At 47.1% G+C, this 17436-nt stretch overlaps 1 protein-coding gene across 5 annotated transcripts in view; it reads left to right on the top strand.

Annotated features, from left to right (window-relative positions):
* Positions 1–17436, top strand: part of ZMIZ2 (zinc finger MIZ-type containing 2) — a 118136-nt gene that overhangs the window by 91622 nt on the left and 9078 nt on the right. For all 5 annotated transcript variants that reach the window (XM_084803874.1, XM_084803875.1, XM_084803876.1 and 2 more), the window contains 9 exons: positions 1536–1715; positions 3597–3677; positions 5255–5426; positions 7793–7934; positions 11344–11554; positions 13127–13232; positions 14911–15068; positions 15903–15970; positions 17207–17275. In XM_084803874.1, coding sequence (XP_084660000.1) covers positions 1536–1715; positions 3597–3677; positions 5255–5426; positions 7793–7934; positions 11344–11554; positions 13127–13232; positions 14911–15068; positions 15903–15970; positions 17207–17275 — 1187 coding nt within the window. The remainder of the gene's footprint in view (positions 1–1535; positions 1716–3596; positions 3678–5254; positions 5427–7792; positions 7935–11343; positions 11555–13126; positions 13233–14910; positions 15069–15902; positions 15971–17206; positions 17276–17436) is intronic.

Here is a 17436-nt window from a genome sequence, read left to right as displayed (position 1 = left end):
AAAAAGCCATCAAAATAATGTACAACATTTTTTTAAAATTAAATCAATAAACCCTTAACACAGTTTTAAAAAACAAGATGCTTTGTGCTCCCTCCTGAGAAGTGTAGACCCACAGAATTCCTAGGCCTGCAATTTGCTCAAACAGATTTTCCCCCATACTCAAGATGGGTGGAATCGGGCACAACAGTTGCATTCTCCCATCTGTCTTGGATTCCTACCAATACAAGCTTTACTAGCAAGCATTAACACTTTATTTCTTGATTCTGCTAGGGTGAAGCAGATATATATTTGAACAGCTGAGACCATAGGAAAAGGAGCTGCCATGAGGAGTCCTTGGACCCCCAGCCTTAATTTCAACCTAATTCCGACCACGCCAGCCCAGACTCAATTTAAATTCAGCCAGGAACAAATACTTCAAAAGTAAAACAGAAGTGGCCTTCTAGATAAGATATATTGCACTCTGTGGAGTTCCAGAGAAGGAACCCTTTGGAAAAATGAAGTCTGCCTCTTCTTAGCCTGCATTCCAATTTCTCTGGATGGCAGTGCAATAGGCAGCATGGCACTTGTGCATGTGTGTGTGTGTATGTGCGTGCGTGTGCGCGCATGTTGGCCAAAAAGCAGCTTGAGGACGAAAGCCACAGAAAGTAGAAAACGGGATCATCTGCAGGGAGAGTGGAAGTAGTGGTTCCTTCAGCAGTGGTGGGCATATTGATTGATTGATTGATTGATTGCATTTCTATACCACCCAATAGCCAAAGCTCTCTGGGCTTATCCGTTGCACAACCCTATGCAAATGCCTTAAGTGCCACCCCCTCCCATTTTTTCCTGCCCAGCTGAGTCTTGCCAAAATCTACTGATGCGCAGAAACATTAAAAACATGGTGACACGGGCAGCAGAAACAACTGCAGCCATCCGGAGTGTTGGCAGCACTGTCCTTCCACCTTCACCGCCTCAACGACCTGTGAATTAACCCCGCTCCTCATCGCCAACACATTGCAGCAGCCTTCTGCCCTCCGCCCCACTGCCAACCACACATTTGGCCAGCATGTGAAGGAGCTCTGCGTGAGGGGGGACCTTGCCCCCATAAGGGTTCCCCTTTGCATGGAGGAGGTTTATGCCAGGGTAGGCAACATGATGCCTGCTGACATCAGTGTGCCTCTGGGCACCTTTCTTGGCGGTCACCAAGGTGCCCCGTCCCTCCCACTTTTTGTTAAATTAACAAACACAGTTAATTCTGTTGGTGCTGAGAAGTGTGTGTTCAAATGACCTGTTTAGTGTGTTAGGGGTTAGACGTCACTTGGCCTTGTACTCAGTCTTTTGGGCAAGTTACCTATCCTTTGTGGCTAGCCACGCCTCCCATGGCAGCGTCTTGTAGTGGTGCCCATGACAGTTTCTCCAATGGCTAGATGTGCCCACAGGCCCCAAAATGTTGCCTGCCCCTGGTCTATGTGCCTAGGGGTGTATGTATTTATTTACTGAGTAAATTAATAATATGTGGCCATCATTCTTCTCCCTTCTCTCTGTGTCTCTTTCAGGGTTATCCAGGACAACAGTACATGCAGGGAGGCCAGTACCCCGCCCAAGCTGGACAATATGCCGCCAGTGCGCCTCAGCCGTCTGCTCCGTCCCCATCATATCCTGGCCACAGGATGCCCATGCAACAGGGAATGAGCCAGTATCTCTCTGCCTCCAGCACTGGTGGCCCATACTATAAGGTACCCAGTTACTATGGTAACAGTCTCCCAGGATTCTCTGTGGATGTGTGAAAGACATTCATCCTGTGAGGGGAGAAAGAGAATCCCCAGTAGTAATGACGAACCTGTCAGGAGAGGATCCTAAGTGACAGAGGGAGGGAGGGTGGGTGGGTGTGCCTCTCCTTCGTGTAACCTACAGCAAGGAAATGCTCTGTTGCTGCCATCTCTGGTATTTGTGCTTTCCATTGGGGTTTTAAGATTTTATTCATCCTAGATCCCTAGCTTTTTGTCCAAAGAGTTCCTAAGAAATCAGCCCCAGCTAAGCCACCAGCAGGTTGTTATAATTCTGGGTTTTTCAATGTAGTGCCCATGAACACGTATCTTGGTGCTTGCCAGGTCCCCTACACCTCTTGATTTTTATTTTAACTTTAATTATTTTTCAAGTAAAAAAAGTAAGTGGGAGGCTGGTATGCTGCAAAGTGAAGTGCCCACCTCCCCCACTATCTTTTTTCCCCAAAAATGCCTCTGGGCCTGATGTCTCTGATCCTCAACAGTTTGCCTTCTGTGAAATTAGTTCTGGAGCAGAAAAATGTTGGTTCAAAATGGTGGTCTTATGTTTTGGAGCTCAGAGACACACACCGTTCCCCCCCTTTGCCTTGTACTTCGGTTTGGGGGCAAGTTACTTTTCTTTTAGCCTCACCCATTTGCCTTCTGGGAATCAGGTGTTCTGTGAGTAGCCATGCCCACCATGGCAGGCTTTTTGTAAATGGGCAACCTCCCCCCGCTCCCTGAGGCAGCCATTTTGTGAGAGCGTTCACAACGCTCTCCATGTTCCAAATGTGCCCACTGACCCAAAAAAGTTTTCTTACTGGCCACTGGGATTGCTGTGAAATAGGTTTCTGTTGGTGCAGAAAATTGTGGGTTCAAAGGAGCCATTTAGTATGTTGGGTCTCAGACCCCCATCTCTGTCTTGTACTCAGTCTTCAGGGGAGGTTACTTGTCCTTTGCCATGTCTCCCATGGCAACTATTTTATGGTGGTGCCTGGGACAGTCTTCCAAATTGCCAATGTACCCATGGCCCAAAACAGTTGCCTACCCCTGGTATACAGTGACAGTGGCACAAATATGGCCCCTGACCAATATAGTCTGAGGGCACAGGATGCAACGGTCTTGCTGAAATTAAGCAGGTGTGGACCTAGTTGGAGCCTGGATGAGAGACTGCTTGGGAACACCTTGAGTTCCATGGGAGAAGAAAAGCAGAATATAAATGTGCTAAATAAAATAAATATGTAAAGAACCCCAATCTGTCTGCCTTCAGGTAACGAAGCTACTTGCTCACTGACAACCAGATACCATCTAGAAGATGGCCTTCTCTAACCTGGTGCCTTTCAGATGACTACAACTCCCAGCATTCCTGTCCATTGACCATGCTGGCTGGGGCTGGAAATCCAAGACACCTGAAGGGAACCAGGTTGGGGAAAGCTGCTGTACTGAGGGTTGAGGAGAAAAGTAGTATTATTGGAAACCGTGTGGTGTAGCGATGCCTCCCCAGTTCTAGTGTGACCCTTTAAAGGTAGAGTGCTGGGCTAGAACTGGGGAGTTCAGCCGTGGGGAGACCTGGGTTCAGATCCCCACTAAGCTGCAAAACTCACTGGGTGACCTTGGGCCAGACACTGTCTCTTAGCCTAATCTACCTCACAGGGTGGTTGTTGAGGACAAAATAAGAGAACCATATACGCCACCTATGAACTCCTTGGAGAAAAGGGTGGAATATAAATGAAATTAATGAACGAAGGAATGACTGAATAATTAGACTAAGGCAGTTTCTGCCTCAAGAATAGGGATGGTCTGGAGGCATAGATTCTTCTGGCAACTAACGGTTTGGGGGTTTCCTCTTTCTAGCCTACCGATCAGTTCAATGGTCAAAATGCCAATTTCAATGGGGGCAACTTCAACAGCTATGGGCAGGCTACTATGAATGGGGTGAGTCTTATCTTTCAATTCTGTCAAGACTTTCTTAGGTACTTAGCAGAGTGATATAGAAGCCAGGGGCTCATGTCTTTGCAGTATTTCTCAGGGACTGTTTTTGTCTTTCCTTAAGTTTGCAAGGCCTGGTTATAGTCCATCTAGTCTGACCCTTTAAAGGTAGAGTGCTGGGCTAGAACTGGGGAGACCTGGGTTCAGATCCCCACTAAACCGCAAAACTCACTGGGTGACCGTGAGCCAGACACTGTCTCTTAGCCTTCTCTGTCTCTCTGACTGACTGACTCTCTCTCACACACTCACACTCACACTCACACACACACATGGAGAGAGAGAGAGAGAGAGCACTGTCCTCATTTGGTTCTCTTGGTTTTTAAAAATGGAAATTGAAGCTAATTATGTGCTATATATGACCCCTTATATTCCATTTTAATTAGTCTACAATTGTTACCACCCTGCTCGCTTTATACATTTGTTTGTTAACATGAGATATCCCCACCCCCACAACCAATTATTAAAAGGTTGGCAAACAAATGTTATTAATCTGAATTTAGTGTTCTTGATTCTGTGTTAAGTTCCACTTTCTCTACCATCTCCCATTTTTTGTTCATTTTTATTGCTTCTTTCTCTTACCTTCATAGAGTAAGCAGCTGCATCTATTTCTGCCCTCCCTCATTCTCAAACACTGGCCACATTTGCACGTCATGACAAACCATAGCTTAGGGCAGGATGCGCAAGCTGGAACAAGCCACGCTGAGCCTCGGGTTCCTGTGCTCCCCCTCCCCTTTTGCTTCTACTCTGGAAGTTTGTCATGTCTGGACAAACAAACTGTAGTTAACGTTAACTATGGCTTGTTTCAGACAAGCCAATTTCAAACTATAGTTACCGAAGCAGGATTGTTTAAACTGACCATAGTTAAAATTAAGCACAGTTCCAGGCTCAGACGAAACAGCAAGCTGTGGTTAATCAAAAGTGCAAATGTCTGAATGCCTCCTTCCAAAATGATCCAGCCCATTCTAGCTCAGACATGTTTCACTAAATTATAGTTGAGCATGGCATGTGAATGTGGCCAGTCTCTCCCTGTCCATTAACCACAGGGGGTAAAATCCAACGTCCTACTTAGAGTAGAAACATTGACACAAATGGGGCTTAAGTTAATCATGTCTAACTTAAGAACATAAGAGCCATGCTGGATCAGACCAAGAGTCCATCTAGTGCCTCATTCTGTTCACATGGTCGTCAACCAGCTGCCCATGGGAAACCCACAAGCAGGACATGAGTGCAACAGCACCCTCCCACCCATGTTCCCCAGCAGCTGGTGTACATAGGCATACTGCCTCTGATACTGGAGGTAGCATATAGCCATCAGGACTAGTAGCAATTGATAGCCTTCTCCTCCAGGAGTTTGTCCAATCCTCATAAAGTCCAAATTGGTGGCCATCACTATATCTTGTGGAAGTGAATTCTATAGTTTAACTATGCCTACTTTAAGTAGGACTTACATTGGATTTTACCCAAGGCTTTCAATTTGTGTCCATCTGTGTCAAGTTAGCTGAATGCTTTGGTTTTCCTTTCAGCCTGGAAGATCCATGCCTGGTTACCCGAGCTCCCCACTACCTGGCAATCCCACCCCTCCAATGACACCTGGAAGTAACATCCCACCATACATGTCCCCAGGGCAGGATGTGAAGTCACCGTTCCTTCCAGACATCAAACCCAACATCAACTCTTTGCATCCCTCTCCCTCTGGTAAGTTTTACGTTCGTATCAAGGCCCTTGTATTCTGGCTGAATCACCTCTGCGCCCACAGGGCCACAGCTACGGGAGCGGGGGCAGAGTGAACTCATTGGGAGGCAAGCTTTGGGGTAGGGTCTTTCATGGGGCCTTGAATGCATCCGCACGTTTCCTCCTCCCAGCCAAATAGTGTACAGGACTACAAATACTCCCTTCTCTTTCTGGTAGTCGTCAGGTCCATTTGACCTTAGGAAGTTATAGGCCCAGTCACTGAATGAAGAGAGACTATAAGCCAAATTTGCATTAACAAGGAACACTTCTTAAAAACAGTGTGATGTCTTAAAGACCTTTTCAGTGTCTTGGTCCAGTCCACAAGGTCAAATGAGAAATCCCTTTAAACACCAAAGACTCGCAGAAAGACGCTCTCAGTAGGAACATAGGAAGCTGCCTTATACTGAGTCAGACCCTGGGTCCATCTAGCCCAGTACTGTTGACGCTGACTGGCAGCAGCGGCTCTCCAGGGTTTCAGGCCATGTTGTTTCCTAATCCTAGCTGGAGGGGCAGGGGATTGAACCTGGGACTTTTTGCATACAAAGCAAGTGCCCTACTACCAAGCTATGGCCTCTCCCAGTAGCTGTGGGAACGTTTATGAGATTCCATTCCTTGGGTGGTTCCCACAGTTCTAACTTGAGCACAATTCTGAATTGTTAGCCTTTCTGTTCATGCAGTCATTGGTGACTCTAGATTTTAATGTATTTTTTGTTTCTATATTAATGTTTTTTAAAAGATGTTATCATCTGCTTTGAGCCTCTGGTGGAGTGTTAAGCTTAAATGAAATAGCTTCACTGGGCATTCATTAAACATGGGCTGTGGCAGCTGTTGTACTTATTAAAGAAACATGGCTCATCTGATAGGATATTCCTCTAGTCTAGCCTATGTGCTGCCTACCCACTGGAATCTTTTTATACAAGGGGGACTTGCAATGAAAATGTTTGAGTGTGGAATGTTCAATGAACCATGCCCTCTTCCAGGCTCTATTCCATGGGTGGGCAGAAAGTAGATCTCCATATGCTTTGGACTTCAACTCTCAGCATTCCTGACCTCTGGCCATGTTGGTAGAGGCTTCTGGGAGTTGAAGTCCAAAACATCCGGGGATCTACTTTCTGCCCATCCCTGCTGTATTCTAGGTTTCCCCAACCTGGTGCCCTACAGATTTTTGGGGCTGCAGTTCCTGTCAGCCCCAGCCAGCATGGCCAGTGGTTAGGGATGATGGGAATTATAGTCCAAAACATCTGGAGGGCATCAGGTGGTGGAATGTTCCCCCAACAGTCAGGATTCTGTGGCCACCGAGTATACTCAGTCCTCATTATGCTGTTTTGGGGACCCACCCTCCCCTTAGGTTTTTTTTCTCCTGATTTATTTTTTGGTACTTCTGCAATCTTTGGGTTTCTCCCAAGCCTGCAGATATCTTCCTCTTGAGCATCAATGGTGCCTCCACTTGGAGAACTGAGTTTGTTATTAGTATGTGTGTATATATGATAATGACAAGCAATATATTTGCAGTCATTTCACAATAACCAGTGGGTCAGTATGTACATTATGCCAGAATCAAATGGTGTTCTGGACTGTGCCATGTCACGCTGCAGGTGGAGATGGGTTGAATGCACAAATACACCCCCCCCCCCGAGAGAGAGATACATACACACACAGACAGGCCCTTTCCTGCATTTAGGAAGCTTGTATATTAGCGTGAAAAGTTTGATCTGTCCTTAACATGCAAGAATCTTTTCCTGGGATAGCATTCCCAGGTAGTATTTTCTGTCATACACGTTCGTGTGCGCACACTGGCAGCCCAAAGTGGTTCAGTCCAGGACAAGCGTTACCGCTTGTTCCTGCTGAGTTTAAACAATAGTTAAATTTGTGGTGGATTCACACCCGTTTGGGGAACAGTGGAGTTTTGGTGGCTGGAGGGTTCCATGGCAGTTGAGAAGTGACAGTTGGGTGCTTGAACTTGGATGGGGGAGGGGCACCTAGGGACCTCATCCATTCACTGTGAGTGCAGTCTAGGGTGGGGGGAAGGATGGTGGCAGGTTCTTTCCCCAAATGTTTGGGAAATACAGCTTAGTGAGTGAGAGGAAAGGAGATGAGGTCTCTGGTGCCCCAGGAGAAGCTTGGACAGGGGCAAGGTCGGTTCTCTACATTGCCTGCTGCCTCATTCCACCTGTCAGCCCCTTGTTCTCTGTCAGCAGACACTCGTCTTCCCCACTGCCTGTCCTACTGCCGGATCAAGCTGGCCCCTATGCCTACATTTTCATCTCTGTGATGCCTCCTGTTGCGCTTCCATCCCATCACCCATCCCCTCTCTTCTCTTGCCCTGTCAGGTAATCCTTGTGATGAGTTGCGCTTGACGTTCCCTGTGCGGGATGGCGTGGTGTTGGAACCCTTTCGCCTCCAGCATAACCTGGCCGTCAGCAACCATGTCTTCCAGCTCAGGGACTCCGTTTACAAGACTCTGATGCTCAGGTGAGAGAACCTCCCTTCTCTTTTGCCTGTGCCATAGTGTTTCCTGTTACAGTAGGGTCAGGTAACTTGCGGCCCTCCAAATGTTTTGACCTACAAGTCCCATCCACCCTAGCCAGCATTGCCCATAGTCAAGGATGATGGGAGTTATAAGCCAAAACATCTGGCGGGCAACCGGTTGCCCACCCCTGTGTTATGGGATTTTATTTTTCATCAATTCGAGGTGATAAGAGAGACATGCTACCTTTTTTTCTCCCTGACCTGAAACTGGGCATCTGTAGCCATGATAGTTATCTCAATCTTATCTTAAGAAAGATCTTAATGTCCCTGATAGCCATGATAGTGCGGTCACTGAATTTGAGCCGGACATCCTCGAGAGTGAAGTCAAGTGGGCCTTAGGAAGCATTGCTAACAACAAAGCTAGCGGAGATGACAGTATTCCAGCTGAGCTATTTAAAATCCTAAAAGATGATGCTGTTAAAGTGCTGCATTCAATATGCCAACAAATTTGGAACACTCAACAATGGCCGCAAGACTGGAAAAGGTCAGTTTACATTGCAATTCCAAAGAAGGGCAACACCAAAGAGTGTTCAAACTACCACACAGTTGCACTCATTTCACATGCCAGCAAGGTGATGCTCAAAATCCTACAAGCTAGGCTTCAGCAGTATGCGAACCGAGAACTACCGGAAGTACAAGCGGGGTTTCGAAGAGGCAGAGGAACTAGAGATCAAATCGCCAACATTCGCTGCATCATGGAGAAAGCAAGAAAATTCCAGAAAAATGTCTATTTCTGCTTCATTGACTACGCTAAAGCCTCTGATTGTGTGGATCACAACAAACTGTGGCAAATTCTTAAAGTGATGGGAGTACCAGACCACCTTACCTGTTTCCTGAGAAACCTGTACGAGGGTCAAGAAGCAACAGTAAGAACCAGACATGGAACAACCGAGTGGTTCAAAATTGGGAAAGGAGTACGACAAGGCTGCATATTGTCACCCTGCTTATTTAACTTATATGCAGAGTACATCATGAGAAATGCCGGGTTGGATGAATCACAGGTCGGAATTAAGATTGCTGGGAGAATTATCAACAACCTCCGATATGCAGACGATACCACCCTAATGGCAGAAAGCGAAGAGGATCTCAAGACCCTCTTGTTGAGGGTGAAAGAGGAGAGTGCAAAAGCTGGTTTGAAACTCAACATTAAAAAAACGAAGATCATGGCATCTGGCCCTATCACTTCCTGGCATATAGAAGGGGAAGAAATGGAAGCAGTGACAGATTTTACTTTCTTGGGCTCCAAGATCACCACAGACGGTGACTGTAGCCATGAAATTAAAAGACGCTTGCTCCTTGGGAGGAAAGCTATGGCAAACCTAGACAGCATAGTAAGAAGCAGAGACATCACCTCACCAACAAAGGTCCGTCTAATCAAAGCTATGGTTTTCCCAGTAGTAATGTATGGCTGTGAGAGCTGGACTATAAGGAAGGCTGAGCGCCGAAGAATTGATGCTTTCGAACTGTGGTGCTGGAGAAGACTCTTACGAGTCCCCTGGACTGCAAGGAGGTCAGATCAGTCAATCCTAAAGGAAATCAACCCTGAGTGCTCATTGGAAGGACAGATACTGAAGCTGAAGCTCAAATATTTTGGCCACCTAATGTGAAGAGAAAACTCTCTGGAAAAGACCCTGATGCTGGGAAAGACTGAAGGCAAAAGGAGAAGGGGACGGCAGAGGATGAGATGGCTAGATAGCATCACCGATGCAATGAATGTGAACTTGAGCACGCTCCGGGAGAGAGTGCAGGACAGGAAGGCCTGGCGTGCTATGGTCCGTGGGGTCATGAAGAGTCGGACACGACTGAACGACTGAACAACAACAACAACAGCCATGATAGTTAAGTGTAGGCAGCATTTCAAGTCTGCTCAGGGGCTGTAACTGGTGTAGAACATGGTTGTGGTTTGCTGGCGAGGGGGGCAGGAGATATTGGAAACATACAGCATCAGTACTTCTGAGTCTATATTGCAACAATTGGAGTTGCTGGTCCTGACACAGAAAGTTCTAAACAGCTTTGCTTTCTTTCTTGTACCCCATCACAGTCCTTAAGACTAGAGAGCACCCTTTTGACTATACCACCTGTGTAGGCAGCAGCACCCCATTCCCTAGATGTGTAGAGAGGCATTCTCGAAAGCAGCTCCAGGTATCTACAGAAAATCTTTCTCCTGGATCTTTTCTGCATCCCTAGTCTGAGTTTTATTTTCTGAAACGTGATCAGGTGTTTTTAGGCAGGCATTTGTTGGTCTTTTACAGGGATTATTTTAATTGACTACATTCTGATGTTTTTGGTGTCATCATTTCTGAGCCTCTGGCAAGAAGCTAAAACAAATGGGTAACTCTTAAGTGTGACCAAAATTATTTATTACATTTCTATACTATCCAATAACCGAAGTTTGAAAAGTAGAGACGTGAAAGCCCAGAAAGGCGAAAAAGGAAAACCAGGAAGGGGGGTGGGGCTGAGGTTAGGCACGTCAGAGAAAATATTTTCTCAATTGGGAAACATGGAAGGGGAAAAAAACAGTGGGGAGAGAAGAGGGGATATCACCAGTGACTGGCTGCTTCTGCTTTGGCTGCAGCTGCTACATCTGTGTGCTTGAATTGTATCCTCCTAATCTCATGACAGTAACTGCTGCAGGTTACAGCTTGGCTGGCAAGACTGGTTGAGTCCCTAAAGGTGCAATCCTATGCATGTTTGGACAGAAAAAAGTCCTAAAACTCCCACTAGTCATGGTGGCTGGGGCATCCTGGAAATTGTAGGACTTTTTTCTGTCTAAACATGCATAGGATTGTGCCCTAAGTTACTGTGTATGTGGATCCTTGGACAAGCCTGTATTTGGCTCTTGCAGGATCAAATGTCTCTCCTTCTTCCTACGGATAGATGAGCTCATCAGCTTCTGGCTCTTTAGAACAAGCGTGGGCAGCTCTGAGGGCTAATTTCAACCCACAGGGGCAGGCAGCAAAACAATCAGCACACAGTTTGTTTTGAAGCTAATTTTGGTCTTTTGGGGCCACAGTCACCAAAATTCAGTGGCAAACAGCTGCCACCACCACAAATTCAGGGGGTGGCAGGGCCTCCTGCAGCCTGTGGACTGCACATTGCCTGCCCCGTCTTAAAAAAATAACTCTGTGACCATTTCCTACATGGAGAAGAAAAATATTCCTCATCCAGCATTCCCAGAGAGAACAGCAAAAAAGGAACGTGCCAAAGTTTGGGCACTATGGGAAATCCTTGCCTATATCTGTCTATGATCTTCAGCCTTGTTGCCTCTTGCCTACCCCTGGTGGGTTCTTGGCTTGCCAAGGAATTGTGTTCTTTTTCAAAGGCATCCAGTTGTTTCTCCCCTTTTTTCTAGGCCTGACTTGGAGCTGCAGTTTAAGTGCTACCACCATGAGGACCGACAAATGAACACCAACTGGCCAGCCTCGGTCCAGGTTAGCGTGAATGCCACGCCCCTGACCATTGAGCGGGGTGACAACAAGACGTCACACAAGCCCCTCTACCTAAAGCAAGTGTGCCAGCCTGGCAGAAACACCATCCAGATCACTGTCACTGCTTGCTGCTGTGTAAGTTCTGCCTGGTTCTGAAAGATCTCTGGTTCCCAGCAGCTGCAGGGAGTCTGCTATTGCATGCCTGTTTTACCCTAGAGAAAGCCCCAAGTGATGTTGGTCCTGTAGCCAATGCCTACACTGTTCGTTCCCCTTCAAATTCCTATCAAACATCCACCAAATGCCTTGGTAATCCAGTTTGTCCTACTTTAAAAGGCTCTTAATAACCATTGCCTGTGTGAATATTTTGCCAAAACCTAGCACGAGAAAGAGCCATATGCTGTGCACTGACTAAATGGTGCATGTAGCTGCTTAGTTTGTACAGCATGTTCTCTTCCTGCTAGCCATGTCGGAAAAGCAGGGGGCGCTGTTCAGAGCGCTGCCTCTCCTGATGTTGATCAGGACTCCTGATCAGAAGCCACTGACTGGCTTCTGATGTTTGATCAAGTGCTCCCCTCGGGTGCATTAGTTTATCTTTGCAGCCGCAAGGCTAGAAATGTGAATCTCAGGATACTGAATACCGCACAGGAGACCAAATTCTGGATTTGGTCACTGTGGTCACAAATGTTGAACAGACAATCCTGCCTCTCATCCACTGCTTCCTTGCACTGAGCCCCTTCCCAGTTCACATTAGGAGAGGTGTGGTGTAGTGGATAGAGTGGTGGATTTTAGGTAAAATCCTACTTAAAGTAGACCCATTGAAATAAATGGGACTAAACATAAGGCCCATTCATTTTAGCAGGTTTACTCTAACAGGACTTAGGTTGGATTTTATCCTTTGACAGAAGAGACCTGGGTTGAAACCACTATTCAGCATTGGAAGTCACCAGCTGCATGACACCACGATAAACCGTGGTTTATTGTGACGGGAATGGGCCTAGCTTACCTCTGGGTTCACGCTGCCCTCACTTCTGACAATAAGGAGTGTCCTGCTGGATCCAGCCACAGATTTGTCTAATCCAGCATCCTGTTTCCCACAATGGCCAACTAGGTGCCTCCAGGAAACAGGGTCTGAAGGCAAGAGCCTGCTCCGTTCGTCACTCTCCTCTGAACCTGGAGGTTGCCTATAGCCATCGTGACTGGTAGCCATTGGTACACTTGTCCTCCATGAATTTGTTTCCTCCCCTTTCAAAGCCATCTGAGTTAGAGTCCCACTGCTACATCCGTAAATCAGTTATGCGCTCTTTGAAATGTTACTTCACCTTGTCTGTCCTCAACCTCCTGCCAGTCATTTTTCGTTGGCTGGCCCTGGGTTCTAGTACAATGGGGAAGGGAGAAAAACTCCTCTGTATCAACTCTGCCCACACGATGTGTATATAGGAAGGGGCGATAGCTCAGTGGCAGAGTACCTGTTTGGTATGCAGAAGGTCCCAGGTTTGATCCCTGGCATCTCCAAGTACAGCAGGAAAAGCTCCTGCCTGAAACCTGCGGAGCCGCTGCCAGCCAGTGTCAATACTGGGATAGATGGACCAAGGTCTGACTCAGTATGAGGCAGCTTCTGATGTTCTTAACTTCCAGGCATGCCATGCACCTGTGCAGACATGGAATCTTCCTCTGCCTGGCTGACCCCCTCTTCTTTCTTCTCTTTAGTCTCACCTCTTCGTCCTGCAGCTGGTACACCGGCCTTCTGTGCGGTCTGTTTTGCAAGGCTTGATAAAAAAGCGGCTGCTGCCAGCTGAGCACTGCATCACCAAAAGTGAGTGTGAGCGCACTGATGTCCTCTCCTGTCTGTAAATTTTGTAACTGGGCCCAGAGAGCCAGAATTCTCTCCCAGGGTTCTTTAAGGGAGTGAAGTTCAGAGTTAGGGGTGGGCAGAGCATTCCTATACCCGTATTACACTGGGCCTGGAGATACTGGCTGCTGTCACGCCGGCAGAATGGCTGCCATATCCAGTGTTTGCTCAGCCTGATGGGGAAGGGGGGAACACAAAACTAGAAGATTTAAAAATGGCATAGAAATGACAGTGTCCCTGGAAACAGTGCCAGTTGCAACCAATCCGGGACTGCGCCAACGACTGGCCACGTGGATTGCCAGGAAGGGGGCTGGTGTAAGGTTGCACTGTCAACAAGGGCGCAGCCATGGATTGAAGGAGTACCTCTGCTCCTCCCCTGTTCTGCCTGCATCCTGCACACAAATGCGGCCCATTTCAGCCGTTCTGCCAGAGTATCATCGCTGACAGAACAGCTCCACTTCCCATCCTCCTACCCTGTGCCTTGAACTCTGAGACTACTCCAGCCTAGAGATCCAGCAGCAGAATGGCAGTTAGAACGGCTTAAAAGTTGGGGGGGAATTTGTATAACTTTTCTTCCTGCTTAGTAAGTGTTGTCTGAACCAGTGCCCCCAACCTGGCACCCTTCAATACTACAACTTCCATTATCCCCAACCAGTGGAGCTGGGGATTGTAATCTAACACATCAGAAGGGCACGAGGTTTGGGACAGCTGGTCAAAACTGTGGTTTACCATTATGAAAACAAACCTCAGGCTTGCCTGCTCACCCCTACTCCTCTGGCATGGCTGCAAGGAGGAGTTTGGAAGCTTTGGCTTCCGTTTTTGATTAACCATGGATTGCCGTCTCATCCCCCTGTAAAACTGCAGTTAATCATGACTATGATTAGTGGCACCAAGCCAATTTCAAACCAGATTTTATAAAGCTGGCTTGTTTCAGCTAACCATAGTTAAGACTAACTGCAGCTTAGGGTTTGGACAACACACTAAACTATGTTTAAATCTAAAATGGAAGTGGAAGCTTCTGATCTCCTCGCAGCAGTGCCCGAGGAGGAAGGGGAAGTAAGAGCCTGTGGCTCAATAGGGCTTGTTCTTGCAGTGCTGAACCCTGGTTTTTAACATTATGTCCAAGTGCAGCCTTTGTACGCCGCTTCAAGAACTTGGTTAGTAGATGGGGTATAAATACTCCACATAAATAAAGTGGAGTTAATGGTGACAAACTTTCCTGAAGAGGAATGTAGGACACGGAGAGGCTGGCGCCATTTCTGTATATGAGGAGCTGTCAAAATGTAAGTTGGAACATGGAGAGTAATGCTCTAAGCATTAGGAAGCCACGCAAGAGATCCAGCCTACATGGATGAGAGGACTGGGGCGGGAGAATCCAGGACTGTTAGTTTTTTGGGGATGGGTGGGTCTGGGCTTCTCTGGAAAGCTCTACATCAGCCTTCCCCAACTTGGTGCCCTCTGGATGTCTTGGACTACAACTCCCAGATGCTGTCTGGAAATTATGGGAGTTGTAATCCCACACATCTGGAGGGCACCAGGTTGGGGAAGGCTGCTTTACCTCCATCAGCCATCAGTTCCTCCCTGCTGGCTAACAAATGAGCTTACCATTTGCAACAATGCCATTTCTCATCTCAATACATAGTAAAGCGAAACTTCAGCAGCGGCACAATCCCTGGGACTCCGGGCCCAAATGGTGAAGATGGAGTGGAGCAGACGGCCATCAAGGTGTCTCTGAAGTGCCCCATCACTTTTCGGAGAATCCAGCTTCCCGCAAGGGGTCATGATTGTCGGCACATACAGGTGTGTGTCCAGCTCTATCCCCACTTCCTATGTCTCTGCAGAGGATTAATTGCAATCACATAGAATGAAGCCCCACCGACCACACTGTTTATTACAGGGGTAGGGAACCTGTGGCCCTCTAGATGATGATGGGACTACAACTCCCATCATCCTTGAGATCTGGAGGGCCACAGTTTCCCCCCACCCCTGAATTATTACTGAAATCCCACTCTTCCTCCAAAAACTGCATACATAAGTAGAGCACCTTATGTATGTTGACCAAGTAGTCAAGCCATGCTGGCTGGAGATTATGAGAGCTGTAGCCTGACACATTGGGAGGGCCACAGGTTGGAGAAGCCTGCGCTAAAGTGCGAAAGGAGGTAATCTGTTGTTCTTATTGTTCCAAGTGTAGCCCATGTAAGTAATAAGCCTCTCTGTGACCCAGTGCACAAGAACCCACCTTCCCAAGGGACGGGATGAAGATTTGGAGGAAGAGAGAGTTCTGGGACAGCTGAGTGGGAGAGTAGAAAAAGGACTGTTAAACTGACTGGAGATTAAGACTGTATATGTTTCTTAATAATTCATTTCCCCCTCCCCCCAATAATTATTTATAATCTTTTATAAACACCTTCTCTGTTACTTGAGTTTACTTAATATATGTTGGGCTGTTGAAGCTATGAGAGAAAAATAATGAAGACAGTTGGCCCGCTCCACCTACCGCAAGAAAGGGACAACTGGGATGGGCTCCTGGGCAATCTTACCCTTACACAAGGCTAGATCATTCCCCCTTATCCAAACTCTTTGAGGCAACCAGCAGCTTTTGATGCCTATTCTCCAATTGTATTTCCTGCTCAGTGCTTTGACCTGGAGTCCTACCTGCAGCTGAACTGTGAAAGGGGGACGTGGAGATGTCCTGTTTGCAAGTAGGTATACGTGGTTGGGGCCTGTGGCCTTTATGGAAGGAGGTGGAGTTTTAATATATGAAAGAATGGAGCTTATAGTAGTGGAAGCAACACAAGAACCTGAGGACCTGTGGTCCGTCTGATCCAGCTCCTGTTTCCCTACAGTGGCCAAGTGGAGAGCTTCTGGGCAGCCCAAATGATCAAGGGGCTGGAAGAACTCCCCCTATGACAAAAAGTTACAGCACCTGGGACTGTTTAGCTTAGGAAAAAAGTAGATATGTGGAGACATGATAGAGGTGTACAAAATGATGCATGGTGTGGAGAAAGTGAATAGGGAGAAGTTTTTCTCCAACTCCTATAGTACTAAAATCCATGAAGCTGCATGGTGCAAGATTCTGGATAGATAAAAGACTTTAGTTATGGAATTTGCTACAAGATGTAGTGATGGCCACCAACCTGGATGGCTTTAAAAGGGGATTAGACAAATGTATGGAGGATGAGGCTTTCAGTGGCTACTAGTCATGATGACTGCATTATTACCTCCAGTATCATTGGCCACATGCCTCTCAATAGCAATTGCGAGGGAACACGAGCATGAGGCTGCTGTTCTATGTAATGTCCTGTTGTGGACTTCCCATGGACATGTGTTTGGCCACTCTGTGAACAGAATGCTGGACTGGATAGGCCTTCGGGGCTCTTATGTATTTATGTTCATATGTATGCATCTGCAAGGCCAGTTTGGAAATGTGTCAAGTATAGCTCTCTGGTGTTTATATAATTTCCCCCCACCTATACTGACATAATTAAAGTAACTATTTTAATGTGCAAGCAATTGGGCTTTCCACTGTATGAGCAGAATGCTGGACTAGATAAGCCTTTGGTCTGATCCAGCAGGACCCTTCTGATGTTCTGGGAAACTCACAAGCAGGGCACGGAGGCGACAGCTCTCTTCGGGATAGCTGTTGTATCTAGCAGTACAAGCCGGCATCTCAGCCACGCTGCCAGTCTGCTGTGTAACTCTGGCAAGATGGTTCCCCTCTGGCCTGTGTATTTGCTCGTGTCAAATAGTTTGCTGAACTTCAGCAACAGCACATTAAACTTGGGGACTTGTGCATGGGGCATGTGGAGGGGAAAAGCTGCCGCCGAGAGTCAATGTGGGTATGTATGTAGTCAGAAATGCAGACCAAGCCCCCGGCTGATACGTTCCCTGAGCACTGCTAACCTCCACTCTTCCCTGTACTTTTGCTTTGTTCTCAGTAAAACAGCTTTGCTGGAGGGGCTCGAAGTGGATCAGTACATGTTGGGGATTCTGATCTATATTCAAAAGTAAGTGGTTTTAACTGTTCCTCCAGTCTCGTGCAAAATGTTCCCGGGTAGAGTCAGGTTGTGCAGACACCTGCTTATTATCGTCACCAGAGGGCAGACAAGCGCTGGCATTTGCCTCCAGCCCGCAACCCCTTCTCCTCTGTGATGTCAAGAGTAGAGCA

Source organism: Heloderma suspectum, chromosome 6, assembly GCF_057233095.1.
Source record: "Heloderma suspectum isolate Gila_16-S chromosome 6, 16-S_ref, whole genome shotgun sequence".
Taxonomy (NCBI): Eukaryota; Metazoa; Chordata; class Lepidosauria; order Squamata; family Helodermatidae; genus Heloderma; species Heloderma suspectum.
Note: the sequence above shows the minus strand (reverse complement) of the source record. Positions and strands in the feature narration are given on the sequence as shown.